Below are 15,807 nucleotides of genomic sequence, written 5' to 3'. Positions count from 1 at the left end.
CATTCTGGATTCCCAGGTCCTTCCCGGACACCTGGATCCAAATCCGGATTCCTGGGACTTTCCCGGACGCCTGGGCCCATCCCAGGGACATTTCTGGATTCCCATTCCGGATTCCTGGGAAGTTTCCGGATTCCCAGGTCCGTCCCGGATGCCGGGGCCCATCCCGGATTCCCAGGACGTTTCCAGATTCCCGGGACTTTTCCGGACACCTGGGCCCATCCCAGGGACGTTTCTGGATTCCGATTCCGGATTCCCGGGATGTTCCCGGATTCCCGGGACTCTCCCGGACACCAGGGCCCATTCCGGATTCCCGGGACTTTCCCGGACACCGGGGCCCATCCCAGGGACGTTTCCGGATTCCCATTCCGGATTCCTGGGACGTTTCCGGATTCCTGGGACGTTTCCCAACGCCAGGGTCCATCCCAGGGACGTTTCCGGATTCCCATTCCGGATTCCTGGGCCGTTCCCGGATTCCCGGCTGTTCCCGGATTCCCGGGATGTTCCCGGCTTCCCGGCCGTCCCGTCACGCGTCGGGCAGCTCGTCGGGCAGCAGGACGGGCGATCCCAGCTGCAGATCCCGCTGGAGGCTCTCGAGGGCGGCCGGACTCAGGGAATGGACGTCCAGCCAATCGGCCAGGAGCGACGCGGAGAGCGGAGCCGAGTCCGCCGGCCTGGGGGGCGGGGTGAGCCCGGACGCCTGGGCCCTTCCCGGGCTCCTGGGCCCCTTCCCGGACTCGTGGGCCCTTCCCGGACTCGTGGGCCCTTCCCGGACGCCTGGGCCCCTTCCCGGACTCCTGGGCCCTTCCCGGATTCCTGGGCCCTTCCCGGACGCCTGGGCCCCTTCCCGGACTCCTGGGCCCCTTCCCGGACTCCTGGGCCCCTTCCCGGATTCCTGGGCCCCTTCCCGGATTCCTGGGCCCCTTCCCGGACGCCTGGGCCCTTCCCGGACGCCTGGGCCCCTTCCCGGACTCCTGGGCCCCTTCCCGGACGCCTGGGCCCCTTCCCGGATTCCTGGGCCCTTCCCGGACTCCTGGGCCCCTTCCCGGATTCCTGGGCCCCTTCCCGGACGCCTGGGCCCCTTCCCGGACTCCTGGGCCCTTCCCGGACGCCTGGGCCCCTTCCCGGATTCCTGGGTCCTTCCCGGATTCCTGGGCCCCTTCCCGGACTCCTGGGCCCTTCCCAGACTCCTGGACCCCTTCCCAGATTCCTGGGCCCCTCCTGGATACCCGGGCCCTTTTCCCGGACTCCCAGATCCTTCCCAGACTCCTGGATCCTTCCCAGATTCCCGGACCCTTCCCGGATTCCCAGACCCTTCCCGGACGCCTGGGCCCCTTCCCGGACGCCTGGGCCCTTTTCCCGGATGCCAGAACCCCCTTCTCGCGCTCCCGGGCCCTTTCCCAAATTCCTGGGCCCTTCCCAGATTCCCAAGACCTTTCCCAATCTCCCGGGCCCTTTCCCAGACTCCCGGATCCTTCCCGAATTCCTGGATCCTTCCCAGATTCCCGGCCCCTTCCCGGTCCCCGCTCACCCGTCGGGCGCCTCCATGTCCAGCGACTGGCTCAGGAATTCCTCGAGGTCGAAGCCGACGCCGTAACCGGCGCCGCTGCCCTTGGGGGTCCCGGAGAACACGGGGGGCAGCGGATCCTCCACCTGCGCGGGGGGCGTCAGCGCCGGAAAACCCGGACGCCGGGGCCCCTTCCCGGACTCCTGGGCCCTTCCCGGACGCCTGGGCCCTTCCCGGATCCCTGGGCCCCTTCCCAGACTCCTGGGCCCTTCCTGGATTCCTGGGCCCCTTCCTGGATTCCTGGGCCCTTCCCGGACGCCTGGGCCCCTTCCCGGACGCCTGGGCCCCTTCCCAGACTCCTGGGCCCCTTCCCGGATTCCTGGGCCCCTTCCCGGATTCCTGGGCCCTTCCCGGACTCCTGGGCCCTTCCCAGACTCCTGGGCCCCTTCCCGGACGCCTGGGCCCTTCCCGGACTCCTGGGCCCCTTCCCGGACTCCTGGGCCCTTCCCGGACTCCTGGGCCCCCCCCCGGACTCCTGGGCCCTTCCCGGACGCCTGGGCCCCTTCCCGGACTCCTGGGCCCCTTCCCAGATTCCTGGGCCCTTCCCGGACTCCTGGGCCCTTCCCGGACTCCTGGGCCCCTTCCCGGATTCCCGGTCCCTTCCCGGATCCCTGGGCCCTTCCCGGACGCCTGGGCCCCTTCCCGGACACCCGGACCCTTCCCGGACTCCTGGGCCCCTTCCCGGCGTCTCTCACCTGCGACCTGGAGAGCTGCTGGGTCACGGTGGCCACGTCGGGGACGTCGTCGCTGGCCCAGCCCATGGGGGCGCCGCTGCCCACGGTGGCCACGTTGGGCGCGTCGGTGGCCGCGTTGACCACGTTGGCCGCGTTGGTCACATTGGCCACACTGGTGGCCACGCTGGTGGCCACGTTGGCTACGTTGATCATGTTGACCATGTTGGCCACGTTGGTGGCCGCATTGACCACATTGGCCACGTCAGTGGCCGCGTTGGTGGCCACGTTGATCATGTTGACCATGTTGGCCACGTTGGCCACATTGGTGACCACGTTGGTTTCGCTGGTGGCCACGTTGGCCGCCTTGGCCACGTTGGTCGTGTTGGCCACATCGGTCGCCATGTTGGCCACGTTGGTCACTTTCGTGGCCGTGTTGCCCGTGTTGGTCATGCTGGTCAGATTGGTGGCCACGTTGGTTGTCTTGGCCATGTTAGTCGCCACGTCGCTCGCGTTGGTCATGTTGGCCACACTGGTCGTCATGTTGGCCACATTACCCATGTTGGTGGCCATGTTGCTCACGTTGGTTGCCACATTGGCCATGTTCGTCACGCTGGTCACACTAGTTGCCATGTTGCTCATGTTAGTCACATTGACCATGTTGGTGGCCACGTTGGCCGCGTTGGTTGCCATGTTGCTCATGCCGGCCACCATGTTGGCCGCATTGGCCACATTGGTGCCATTGGCAGCCGCATTGACTAGACTGGACCCGGTGGCCACCAGGTTGGTCATGTTGGTCGCCACGTTGGCCACGTTGACCATGTTGACCACGTTGGTGCCATTGACCATGTTGCTCCCATTGGCCACGCTGGTCCCATTGACCACGTTGACCAGGTTGGTCCCGTTGACCAGGTTAGTCCCGCTGACCACGTTGGTCCCGCTGGTCCCATTGACCACGTTGACCACGTTGGTCCTGTTGACCACGTTGGTCCCATTGACCACGTTGACCAGGTTGTTCCCATTGACCACGTTGACCAGGTTGGTCCCGCTGACCACGTTGGTCTCATTGACCAGGTTGGTCCCATTGACCAGGTTGGTCCCGTTGACCACGTTGACCAGGTTGGTCCCATTGACCAGGTTGGTCCCGCTGGTCCCATTGACCACATTGACCACGTTGGTCCTGTTGACCAGGTTGGTCCCGTTGACCACGTTGGTCCCATTGACCACGTTGACCAGGTTGGTCCCATTGACCAGGTTGTTCCCATTGACCACGTTGACCAGGTTGGTCCCATTGACCAGGTTGTTCCCGTTGACCACGTTGGTCCCGTTGACCAGGTTGGTCGCGCTGGTCCCATTGACCACGTTGACCAGGTTGTTCCCGTTGACCCCGTTGCTCCCGTTGCCCCCGTTGTTCCCGTTGCTCCCGTTGGCGCCGCGCAGCATCCGCGTCCACCGCTCCAGCAGGTTGCGGTCGTCGTCGCTGAGCGGGAGCCCCCGCAGGGCCTCCCCGCGGCCCCGGGGCTCCCGGCGCTGGCGCCGCTCGCGCTCGCGCGCCCGCTCCTGCCGCCGCCGCCGCTTCTCCTCCCGCTCGCGCTGCCGCTCGGCCGCCGTCACCGCCCGACGGCCCTCGGGGGCGGCCGCCGCCTCCGCCGGCCCCGGGGCCGCCCCACACGGAGCCTCTGTGGGGGGAGAGGAAGGGAGGTCAGAGGGGGCCCCGGCGTCCGGGTGTCACCACGAGGGGCCCCGGCGTCCGGGTGTCACCCAAAGGGGCCCCGGCGTCCGGGTGTCACCCACGAGGGGCCCAGGCGTCCGGGTGTCACCCACAAAGGGCCCGGGCGTCCAAGTGTCACCCATAAGGGGCCCGGGTGTCCAGGTGTCACCACGAGGGGCCCCGGCGTCCGGGTGTCACCCACGAGGGGCCCAGGCGTCCGGGTGTCACCCAAAGGGGCCCTGGCGTCTGGGTGTCACCCATAAGGGACCCCGGCGTCCGGGTGTCACCACAAGGGGCCCCGGCGTCCGGGTGTCACCCAAAGGGGCCCTGGCGTCCGGGTGTCACCACAAAGGGCCCTGGCGTCCGGGTGTCACCCATAAGGGACCCCGGCGTCCGGGTGTCACCACAAGGGGCCCGGGTGTCACCCAAAGGGGCCCTGGCGTCTGGGTGTCACCCATAAGGGGCCCGGGTGTCCGGGTGTCACCCATAAGGGACCCCGGCGTCCGGGTGTCACCGCCCCCCATGGGGCCCCGGTGTCCGGGTGTCACCACAAGGGGCCCGGGTGTCACCAAGGGGCCCAGGCGTCCGGGTGTCACCACAAGGGGCCAATCAGAGACTCCACCCCCTGCCCCCCACCAAGGGGCGTCCGGGCGTCACCGCCCCCCATGGGGCCCCGCCCACCCCCGCCCTCCGGGCCCCGCCCACCTCGGCCCCGCCCCCGGAGCGCCGACTTGAGCAGCGCCGCCTTGAGGGCGGCCTTGGTGTCGGCCGAGATGGCGCCGTCGCGGCGGGCGGGGGGCGGCGGCTCCGCCTTCACGCGGGGCGACGCCATTGGGCAGTCGCCGGGGGCGGGGCCGGGGGCGGGGCTGGCCATGTCCACGTCGCCGCAGGCCCCGCCCATGGCCAGCACCGCGTTGGCCAGGACCGTGTTGGTCAAGGCCAGGTCGACGTTGGCCAAGGTTGCGTTGGCCAAGGTCCCGTTGGCCATGGTTGCGTTGGCCATGGTCGCGTTGGCCATGGTCGCGTTGGCCAAGGTCGCATTGCCCCCATTGGCATTGTTGACCGCGTTGACCCGAGATCCGTCCACGTTGACCACGGAGCCATCGGCGTTGACCCTGGGGCCGTCCCGGTTGGCCATGGGGCCCTCAACGTTGACCTGGGAACCGTCGAGGTTGACGCGGGCGCCACCAAAGTCGACTCGGGCGCCGTCAACGTTGACTTGAGACCCATTGAAGTTGAGTTGGGAACCATCAGTCTTGACTTGTGACCCACTAAAGTTGACCCGGGACCCATCGGCGTTGACTTGTGCCCCATTGAAGTTGACTTGAGACCCATCGACGTTGACCTGGGCCCCACTGAAGTTGAGTTGGGAACCATCAGTCTTGAGTTGCAACCCATTGAAGTTGACCCGGGACCCATCGGCGTTGACTTGTGCCCCATTGAAGTTGACTTGAGACCCATCGACGTTGACCTGGGCCCCATTGAAGTTGAGTTGAGACCCATCCACGTTGACCTGGGCCCCATTGAAGTTGACTTGAGACCCATCCACGTTGAGTTGGGAGCCGTCGATGGCGCCCGGGGCGTCATTGGGCGGGCGCTGGGCGGGCGCCAGGGCGATGCGGCGGCGGATGCCGTCGCGGCGCGCGTGGAAGGCGGCGATCTCGGCCACGATGGCCGCCTTGATGTCCTCCTTGGTGAGCGCGCGGCGCTCGAAGGCGAAGTCGAAGGCCGGCACGCACTCGGGCTCGTCCTCGGGGTCGTGGTACTTGGCCAAGAAGGGGTGGCCGAGGGCCTCGGCCACCCCCAGGCGCTCGCGCGGGTCGAACCGCAGCATCCGGCCCAACAGGGCCAACGCGGCCGGCTCGGCGCCGCCGAAGAGGCTCTCCCAGGGCACCGGCGGCCGCGGCGGGAGGCTCTGCACGTAGGCGCGGACGCGCTCGGCGCCGATGGCGGCGGCCACGGCGGCGGGCGGCGTGCCCAGCACGGCCATGATGAGCTGCAGCTGGTGCACGTAGTTGCGGCCGGGGAAGAGCTGGCGCCGCGCGAGCATCTCGGCGAAGATGCAGCCCACCGACCACATGTCGATGGCGCGCGTGTAGCCGTGCAGCGACAGCAGCAGCTCGGGCGCGCGGTACCAGCGCGTGGCCACGTACTCGGTGAGGAAGGCCTTGGCGTGGCGCGGCTCGGCGCCCAGGCCGCGCGCCATGCCGAAGTCGCCGATCTTGAGCTCGCAGTTCTCGTTGACCAGCAGGTTGCTGGGCTTGAGGTCGCGGTGGAGGACGTTGGCCGAGTGGATGTACTTGAGGCCGCGGAGGAGCTGGTACAGGAAGTAGCGCACGTGCTCCAGCGTGAGCGGCTGCGGGGAGTGGATGATCTGGTGCAGGTCGCTCTCCATGAGGTCCAGGACCACGTAGCTGCGGGGAGAGGAGAGCGCGGTGAGCGATGGGGTGGGTTGAGCGTTGGGTTGGGTTGGGCGTTGAGTGTAAGGTTGGGTTGCGTTGAGTGTTGGGTTGGGTTGATCATTGAGATTGCGGTTGGGTTGAGTGTTGGGTTGGGTTGAGTGTTGGGTTGCGTTGAGTGTTGGGTTGGGTTGATCATTGGGATTGTGGTTGGGTTGAGCATTGGGTTGGGTTGAGTGTTGGGTTGGGTTGAGTGTTCGGTTGGGTTGAGCATTGGGGTTGTGTTGGGTTGAGCATTGGGTTGGGTTGAGTGTTGGGTTGGGTTGAGTGTTGGGTTGGGGTTGGGTTGAGCGTTGGGTTGAGCATTGGGTTGGATTGGATTGAGCGTTGGGTTTGGGTTGAGTGTTGCGTTGAGTTGGGGTTGGGTTAAGTGTTGGTTTTAGGTTGGGTTGAGCATTGGGTTGGGTTGAGGTTGAGTTGAGTGTAGGGTTGGCTTGAATGACGGTTTTAGGTTGGGTTGAGTGTTGGGTTCGGTTGAGCATTGGGTTGGGTTGGGTTGAGTGTTGGGTTGGGTTGAGTGTTGGGTTGAGCGTTGGGTTGGATTGGGTTGAGTGTTGGGTTGGGTTGAGCATTGGGTTGAGCGTTGGGTTGGGTTTGGGTTGGGTTGAGTGTAGGGTTGGGTTGCGTTGAGTGTTGGGTTGGGTTGAGTGTTGGGTTGGGTTGATCATTGGGATTGTGGTTGGGTTGAGTGTTGGGTTGGGGTTGGGTTGAGCATTGGGGTTGTGGTTGGGTTGAGCGTTGGGTTGGGTTGAGTGTTGCGTTGAGTTGGGGTTGGCTTAAGTGTTGGTTTTAGGTTAGGCTGAGCGTTGGGTTGGGTTGAGGTTGGGTTGAGCATTGAGTTGGGTTGAGTGTTGGGTTGAGTCGGAGTTGGGTTGAGGGTTGTGTTGAGCATTGGACTGGGTTGAGCATTGGCGTTGTGTTTGGGTTGAGTGTTGGGTTGAGCATTGGGGTTGTGGTTGGGTTGAGCATTAGGTTAGGTTTAGCATTGAGTTTGGGTTTAGTATTGAGGTTGGGTGGAGCATTGGGTTGCATTGGGGTTGGGTTGAGTGTTGGGTTGGGTTGAGCATTGGGTTGGGTTGACCATTGGTATTGTGGTTGGGTTGAGTGTTGGGTTGGGTTGAGCATTGGGTTGGGTTTGGGTTGGGTTGAGTGTAGGGTTGGGTTGAGGTTGGGTTGGGTTGACTATTGGGTTGGGTTGAGCGTTGGGTTGCGTTTGGGTTGGGTTGAGCATCGAGTTGGGTTGGGTTGGGTTGAGCGTTGGGTTGGGTTGAGTGTTGGTTTTAGGTTGGGTTAAGCATTGGGTTGGGTTGAGCGTTGAGTTGGGGTTGGGTTAAGTGTTGGTTTTAGGTTGGGTTGAGCGTTGGGTTGGGTTGAGGTTGGGTTGAGTGTAGGGTTGGGTTGAGCATTAGGGTTGTGGTTGGGTTGAGCGTTGGGTTGGGTTGAGTGTTTGGTTGGGTTGAGTGTTGGTTTTAGGTTGGGTTGAGCACTGGGTTGGGTTGAGCGTTGGGTTGGATTGGGTTGAGGGTTGGGTTGTGTTGAGCGTTGGGGTTGGGTTGAGTGTTGGATTGGGTTGAGTGTTGGTTTTAGGTTGGGTTGAGCATTGGGTTGGGTTGAGCGTTGGGTTGGGTTTGGGTTGGGTTGAGTGTAGGGTTGGGTTGCGTTGAGTGTTGGGTTGGGTTGGGTGTTGCATTGGGTTGGGCATTGGGGTTGTGGTTGGGTTGAGCATTGGGTTGAGTTGAGTGTTGGGTTGAGCGTTGGGTTGCGTTGAGGTTGGGTTAAATGTTGGTTTTAAGTTGGGTTGAGCGTTGGGTTATGTTGGGGTTGGGTTGAGGGATGGTTTTAGATTGGGTTGAGCACTGGGTTGGGTTGAGTGTTGGGTTGAGCATTGGGTTGGGTTGAGGTTGGGTTGAGTGTAGGGTTGCGTTGAATGATGGTTTTAGGTTGGGTTGAGCGTTGGGTTGGGGTTGGGTTGAGTGTTGGGTTGAGCACTGGGTGGGATTGGGTTGAGCGTTGGGTTTGGGTTGAGTGTTGGGGTTGGGTTGAGCATTGTGTTGAGTTGGGGTTGGGTTAAGTGTTGGTTTTAGGTTGGGTTGAGCGTTGGGTTGAGCGTTGGGTTGTGTCGACCATTGGGTTGGTTGACCATTAGGATTGTGGTTGGGTTGAGTGTTGTGTTGGGTTGGGTGTTGGGTTGGGTTGAGTGTTGGTTTTAAGTTGGGTTGAGCGTTGGGGTTGGGTTGGATTGAGTGTTGGTTTTAAGTTGGGTTGAGCCACCACCAAAAAACACCCCAAAACCGCCCCAAAACGCCCCCAAAACACCCCAAAAACGCCCAGAGAACACCCAAAAAGCACCCAAAAACGCCCAAAATCACCCCAAACCACACATGGAGCGGAAGGCGCCGTCGGGCGCGGGCGGGCGCAGGATGTCGCGCATGGCCACGATGTTGTCGTGCTTGAAGTGCAGCACGAAAACACCCCAGAACGCCCAAAAAACACCCCAAAAACGTCAAAAAAAGCCCCCAAAACGCCCAAAAACGCCCCAAAACACCAAAAAACGCTCAAACACACCTAAAAACGCCAAAAAAACACCCAAAAATGCACACGGAGCGGAAGGCGCCATCGGGCGCGGGATGTCGCGCACGGCCACGATGTTGTCGTGCTTCAAGTACGGCACGAAAACCCTTCAAAAATGCCCAAAAAACGTCAAAAAACACCCAAAAAACGCCCCAAAAACGCCCCAAAAATGCAAAAAAAGCCAAAGAAATGCAAAAAACGCCCCAAAACGCCCAAAAACGCTCAAAAAATGCACATGGAGTGGAAGGCGCCATCGGGCGCGGGATGTCGCGCACGGCCACGATGTTGTTGTGCTTGAAATGCAGCACGAAAACACCCGAAAAAATGCCGTAAAAACATAAAAAAACATGTGAAAAACACCCAAAAAACGCGCAAAAAACACCCCAAAAACGCCAAAAAAAAGCCAAAAAACGCCCCAAATCACCCCAAAACGCACATGGAGCGGAAGGCGCCGTCGGGCGCGGGCGGGCGCAGGATGTCGCGCACGGCCACGATGTTGTCGTGCTTGAAGTGCAGCACGAAAACACCCGAGAACGCCCAAAAAACACCCAAAGAACGTCAAAAAAAGCCCCCAAAACACCCCAAAACGCCCCAAAACACCAAAAAACGCTCAAACACACCTAAAAACGCCCAAAAAACACCCCAAAATGCACACGGAGCGGAAGGCGCCATCGGGCGCGGGATGTCGCGCACGGCCACAACGTTGTCGTGCTTCAAGTACGGCACGAAAACACTTCAAAAACACCCAAAAAACGTCGAAAAGACACCCAAAAAACGCCCCAGAACATCCCAAAAAATGCCCGAAAACACCAAAAAACGCTCAAACACACCTAAAAATGCCAAAAAAACACCCAAAAATGCACATGGAGTGGAAGGCGCCATTGGGCGCGGGATGTCGCGCACGGCCACGACGTTGTCGTGCTTCAAGTACGGCACGAAAACACCCGAAAAAATGCCGTAAAAACGTCAAAAAACATACGAAAAACACCCAAAAAACACCCAAAAAACGCCAAAAAAAAGCCAAAAAACGCCCCAAATCACCCCAAAACGCACACGGAGCGGAAGGCGCCGTCGGGCGCGGGCGGGCGCAGGATGTCGCGCACGGCCACGATGTTGTCGTGCTTGAAGTGCAGCACGAAAACACCCCAAATCGACCCAAAAAACACCCCCAAAACACCCAAAAAACGCCCCAAAAACACCCAAAAACACCCCAAAAAACGCCCCAAAACACCAAAAAATGCTCAAACACACCTAAAAACGCCAAAAAAAACCACCCAAAAACGCACACGGAGCGGAAGGCGCCGTCGGGCGCGGGATGTCGCGCACGGCCACGATGTTGTCGTGCTTCAAGTACGGCACGAAAACACTTCAAAAACACCCAAAAAAGGTCGAAAAAACACCCAAAAAACGCCCCAAAAACGCCCCAAAAATGCAAAAAAAGCCAAAGAAATGCAAAAAACGCCCAAAAACGCCCAAAAACGCTCAAAAAATGCACATGGAGTGGAAGGCGCCATCGGGCGCGGGATGTCGCGCACGGCCACGACGTTGTCGTGCTTCAAGAACGGCACGAAAACACCTGAAAAAATGCCGTAAAAACGTCAAAAAACACGCGAAAAACACCCAAAAAACACCCCAAAAACGCCAAAAAAAAAGCCAAAAAACGCCCCAAATCACCCCGAAACGCACACGGAGCGGAAGGCGCCGTCGGGCGCGGGCGGGCGCAGGATGTCGCGCACGGCCACGATGTTGTCGTGCTTGAAGTGCAGCAGGATCTTGAGCTCGCGCAGGGTCCGCTTGGCCGTCGTCACCACGTCGAAGGCGTCCGGGATCTTCTTGATGGCCACGGCCTGGCCTGGCCACGCCCACCGCGGCAAGGGGGCGGGGTTAGGGGCGTGGGAGGGGCCCCGGCGGCCGGGGGACCCCCCAAAAGGACCCGGGTGTCCGAGAGACCCTCCCAAGGGGCCCAGGCGTCCGGGGGACCCCAATTTGGACCCAGGTGTCCAAGACACCCCAAAAAGGGGCCCGGGCGTCCGGGAGACCCCAAAACAGATCCCAGGCGTCCGGGTGACCCCAAAAAGGGGCCCAGGCGTCCGGGACACCCAAAAGGGGGCCCAGGCGTCCGGGTGACCCCAATTTGGACCCAGGCGTCTGGGTGACCCAAAGAGGGGCCCAGGCGTCCGGGACACCCCAATTTGGACCCAGGTGTCCGGGGGACCCCAATTTGGACCCAGTCATCCGGGACACCCCAGAAAGGGGCCCAGGCGTCCGGGACACCCAAAAAGGGGCCCAGGCGTCCGGGGGACCCCAGTGTCCCCCCAATGTCCCCCCCAAGGGGCCCAGGCGTCTGGGACACCCCAAAAAGGGGCCCAGGCGTCCGGGACACCCCAATTTGGACCCAGGCGTCCGAGTGACCCCAATTTGGACCCAGTCATCCAAGACACCCCAAAAAGGGACCCAGGCGTCCGGGACACCCCCCAAAAGGGCCCAGGCGTCCGGGACACCCCCCAAAAGGACCCGGGTGTCCAAGAGACCCTCCCAAAGGGCCCAGGCGTCCGGGGGACCCCAGTGTCCCCCCAATGTCCCCCCCAAGGGGCCCAGGCGTCCGGGACGCCCAAAAAAGGGGCCCGGGCGTCCGGAACACCCCAAAAGGGGCCCAGGCGTCCGGGACACCCCAATTTGAACCCAGGCGTCCGGGTGACCCCAAAGAGGGGCCCAGGCGTCCGGGTGACCCCAATGTCCCCCCCAAGGGGCCCAGGCGTCCGGGACACCCCAATTTGGATCCAGGTGTCTGAGTGACCCCAAAAAGGGGCCCAGGCGTCCGGGTGACCCCAATTTGGACCCAGGCGTCCGGGTGACCCAAAGAGGGGCCCAGGCGTCCGGGACACCCCAAAAAGGGACCCAGGCATCCGGGTGACCCCAAAAAAGGGCCTAGGCGTCCGGGACACCCCAATTTGGACCCAGGTGTCCGGGGGACCCCAATTTGGACCCAGTCATCCGGGACACCCCAAAAAGGGGCCCAGGCGTCCGGGTGACCCCAAAAAAGGGCCCAGGCATCCGGGACACCCAAAAGGGGCCCAGGCCCCCGGGACACCCCAATTTGAACCCAGGCGTCCGGGACACCCCAAAAAGGGGCCCGGGCGTCCGGGAGACCCCAAAACAGATCCCAGGCGTCCGGGTGACCCCAAAAAAGGGCCCAGGCGTCTGGGACACCCAAAAGGGGCCCAGGCGTCCGGGACACCCCAATTTGGACCCAGGCGTCCGGGACACCCAAAAAGGGGCCCAGGCGTCCGGGTGACCCCAATGTCCCCCCCAAGGGGCCCAGGCGTCCGGGACACCCCAATTTGGACCCAGTCAACCAAGACACCCCAAAAAGGGGCCCGGGCGTCCAGGTGACCCCAATTTGGACCCAGGTGTCCAGGTGACCCCAAAGAAAGGCCCAGGCGTCCGGGACACCCCCCAAAAGGACCCAGGTGTCCGGGTGACCCCAAAAGGGGCCCAGGCGTCCGGGTGACCCCAAAAGGGACCCGGTCATCCGGGACACCCCAGAAAGGGGCCCAGGCGTCCGGGTGACCCAAAGAGGGGCCCAGGCGTCCAGGACACCCAAAAAGGGGCCCAGGCGTCCGGGTGACCCCAATTTGGTCCCAGGCCCCCGGGCCGCCCCCATCCCCTGCCCCTCACCGGTGTCGCGGCGCCGCGCGGAGCTGACCACCCCGTAGGCCCCCGTCCCGATGGTCTCGATGACCTCGTAGTCGTCGCCGACGTCGTCGAAGGTGACGTCGAGCGCCCGGGCGCGGAGCAGCGCCAGGGGGCCCCGCCCCCGCCGCCCGCCGGGCCCCGCCCCCTCCTCCTCCTCCGGCGACGTCATGGCTGCCCAGGGGTGACGTCATATGGGGGGTGACGTCATGGGGGGGGGGTGACGTCATAGGGAGCCCGGGAGTCCCCGTTACCCCCCCCCGCCACGCGGCGCCGTCTCCATGGTGACGAGTGGAGCCCCCCGCCCCCCCCCGCCGTTGCCACGGTGACGCACGGGGGCGGAGCCAGTTGGGGAGGGGAGGGGTTGCCGGGGCAACGAGCGGGGAGGGGGCGGTTGCCACGGTGACGCGTGGGGGGGGCGGTTGCAGGGGGCGCGGGGGGGGGCGGTTGCCAGGGCAACGCGGGGAGGGGGGTGCCGGTTGCCGGGGCGACGCGGGGGGGGGGCGGTTGCCGGGGGGGCCCGGGGAGGGGAGGAGGCGACGCGCGGGGGGGGGGGGCGGTTGCCACGGTGACGCGGGGGGGGGGCGGTTGGGGAGGGGGGTGCGGGGAGGGGGCGGTTGCCAGGGCAACATGCGCGGGGGGGGGCGGTTGCCGGGGCAACGCGGGTGGGGGCGGTCGCCAGTGTGACACGCGGGGGGGGGGCGGTTGCCAGGGCGACGCGGGAGGGGGGAGGTGCCGGTTACCGGGGCGACGCGCGCGGGGGGGGGGGGGTGGTTGCCGGGGCGACGCGCGGAGCCCCCGCCCCCCCCGCCGTTGCCGGGGCGACGCCCGGGGAGGGAGGGGGGAGCAGTTGCCGGGGCGACGCGGGGGGGGGGGGGGCGGTTGCCGGGGCGACTCGCGGGGAGGGGAGGGGGGAGCAGTTCCCGGGGCGGCGCGCGGAGCCCCCGCCCCCCCCCCCGCCGTTGCCAGGGCGACGCGCGGGGAGGGGGCGGTTGCCGGGGCGACGCGGGGGGGCGGTTGCCATGGAGACCGCGCGCGCGGGGGGGGGGGGGGGATCCCGGGGCCGCTCTCACCTCCCGCCGCCGCCGCCGCCGCCGCCGCCCGAGCCGGAAGTGACGCGACGGGAACCGGAAATCCCTCCCTCTCCCCCTTCCGAGAAAGCGGCCCCGCCCCTCTCCCCGCGCGCTGATTGGTCGAGGGCGGCGCGACGTCATCGCGGGGAGGGGGCGGGGACAAAGAGAGGCGGAAGCGGCGGGTCTCAAGCGGGGGCCTTTATTCGCGAGTGACGTCACCGGGGGCGGGGCCCGGCGCGAAGCCCCGCCCCTTCTGGGAAAGGTTTTGGGGGCGAAAACCGGGAATTTGGGACTCAAAATGCGGATTTGGAAGCGGAAAATGGGGATTTGGGGGCCAAAAACGGGAATTTGGGGGTGGAAAATGGGTAATTTGGGGTGAAAAACAGGGATTTGGAGGCAAAAAAGGGGATTTGGGGGTGAAAAATAGGGATTTGGGGAGCAGGAAGTGGGGGGATGGCAGTTTTTTGGGGTGAAATAGCGGGATTTGGGGGGCGGGAGAGCAGGGTTTGGGGCAAATTTTGGCGATTTGGGGGAATTTTTAGGGCAAAAAATTGGGGTTTTGGGGGCAACAGGTTTGAGGGGGGAATGGGGGGATTTGGGGGGAAATGGGGGGATTTTGGGGGGAAATTACAGGTTTTTGGGGGGGTGGGGGGGAGCGGCTGTTTTGGGGGGAATTCCTGGGCTTTTGGGTCCCCAAATCCGGGGTTTTTGTCCCAAAATGGAGCCTCGTCAGGCAGGGTTGGGGACACCGGGGTCCTCAATGGGGACATCAGGACCCTCCATGGGGACATTGGGGACATCAGGGACATCAGGAGGCTCCGTGGGGACATTGGGGACATTGGGGACCCCCATGGGGACATTGGGGACACCAGGGACCCCCATGGGGACACCAGGGACGCCAGGAGGCTCCATGGGGACATTGGGGACATCAGGACCCCCCGTGGGGACATTGGGGACCCTGGGGACATCAGGACCCTCCATGGGGACATTGGGGACATCAGGGACCCCCATGGGGACATTGGGGACATCAGGGACACCAGGAGGCTCCATGGGGACATTGGGGACATTGGGGACATCAGGGACCCCCATGGGGACATTGGGGACATCAGGACCCCCAATGGGGACACTGGGGACATTGGGGACCCCCATGGGGACATTGGGGACATCAGGGACACCAGGAGGCTCCATGGGGACATTGGGGACATCGGGGACCCCCATGGGGACATTGGGGACATTGGGGACCCCCATGGGGACATTGGGGACATTGGGGACATCAGGAGGCTCCATGGGGACATTGGGGACCCCCATGGGGACATTGGGGACACCGGGAGGCTCCGTGGGGACGTTGGGGACGTTGGGGACACCGGTGTCCTCTGCGGGGACACCCGGGTCCCCCATGGGGACATCGGCGACGTCGCGGAGCCCCGAAGCTTCTGTGGGGCCAGCAGGACCTGGGGGGACATTGGGGACGTCAATGGGGACCTTGGGGACACCGGGAGCCTCGTGGGGACAATGGGGCCACCGGGACCTTCTATGGGGACATTGGGGACAATGGGGCCACCGGGACCTTCTATGGGGACAAGGGGACCCTCATGGGGACATGGGGCCACCAAGACCCTCATTGGGGCCACCAGGACCCTCATGGGGACACTGGGGACATGGGGACACCGGGACCCTCATTGGGGACATAGGAACCCTCATGGGGACATTGGGGACACCAGGACCTTCTATGGGGACACTGGGGACAAGGGGACCCTCATGAGGACACTGGGGCCACCAGGACCCTCATTGGGGACACAGGGACCCTCATGGGGACACGGGGACACCAGGACCTTCTATGGGGACATTGGGGACATGGGAACACTGGGACTCTCACTGGCGACATGGGGACCCTCATGGGGACATTGGGGACACCAGGACCTTCTGTGGGGACATTGGGGACAAGGGGACCCTCATGGGGACATTGGGGGCACCAGGACCCTCATTGGGGACACAGGGGACAAGGGGACCCTCATGGGGACATTGGGGCCACCAGGACCTTCTATGGGGACATTGGGGCCACCAG

At 63.8% G+C, this 15,807-nt stretch overlaps 1 protein-coding gene and 1 long non-coding RNA gene across 3 annotated transcripts; both read right to left on the bottom strand.

The window, feature by feature from the left end:
- Positions 1 to 523: 523 nt before the first annotated feature.
- LOC148590098 (mitogen-activated protein kinase 7-like) lies at positions 524 to 12,781 on the bottom strand. The gene is given in 8 exon segments (XM_088539481.1): positions 524 to 671; positions 1,529 to 1,650; positions 2,260 to 2,301; positions 2,304 to 2,398; positions 3,657 to 3,914; positions 4,652 to 6,360; positions 10,663 to 10,828; positions 12,655 to 12,781. Coding segments are annotated over 6 exon segments (2,355 nt in total). The 5' UTR covers positions 6,342 to 6,360; positions 10,663 to 10,828; positions 12,655 to 12,781.
- Positions 12,782 to 15,246: 2,465 nt separating this feature from the next.
- On the bottom strand, positions 15,247 to 15,606 carry LOC148590097 (uncharacterized). 2 transcript variants are annotated; one of them, XR_015914364.1, is made up of 3 exons: positions 15,567 to 15,606; positions 15,450 to 15,497; positions 15,247 to 15,331 (listed from the first exon to the last, which is right to left on the bottom strand). It is a non-coding gene; the product is annotated as an uncharacterized LOC148590097 (long non-coding RNA). The 2 variants fall into 2 exon arrangements; XR_015914365.1 differs by having other exon boundaries at positions 15,450 to 15,480; positions 15,559 to 15,600.
- Between the last annotated feature and the right edge of the window lie 201 nt (positions 15,607 to 15,807).

The sequence above is a fragment of the Tinamus guttatus genome, unplaced genomic scaffold, assembly GCF_059628265.1.
Source record: "Tinamus guttatus ecotype Peru unplaced genomic scaffold, ASM5962826v1 Tinamus_guttatus_pri_ptg001743l, whole genome shotgun sequence".
In the NCBI taxonomy this organism is placed as follows: Eukaryota; Metazoa; Chordata; class Aves; order Tinamiformes; family Tinamidae; genus Tinamus; species Tinamus guttatus.
The sequence above is the reverse complement of the archived record's forward strand: the minus strand, read 5'-3'. Positions and strand labels throughout refer to the sequence as shown.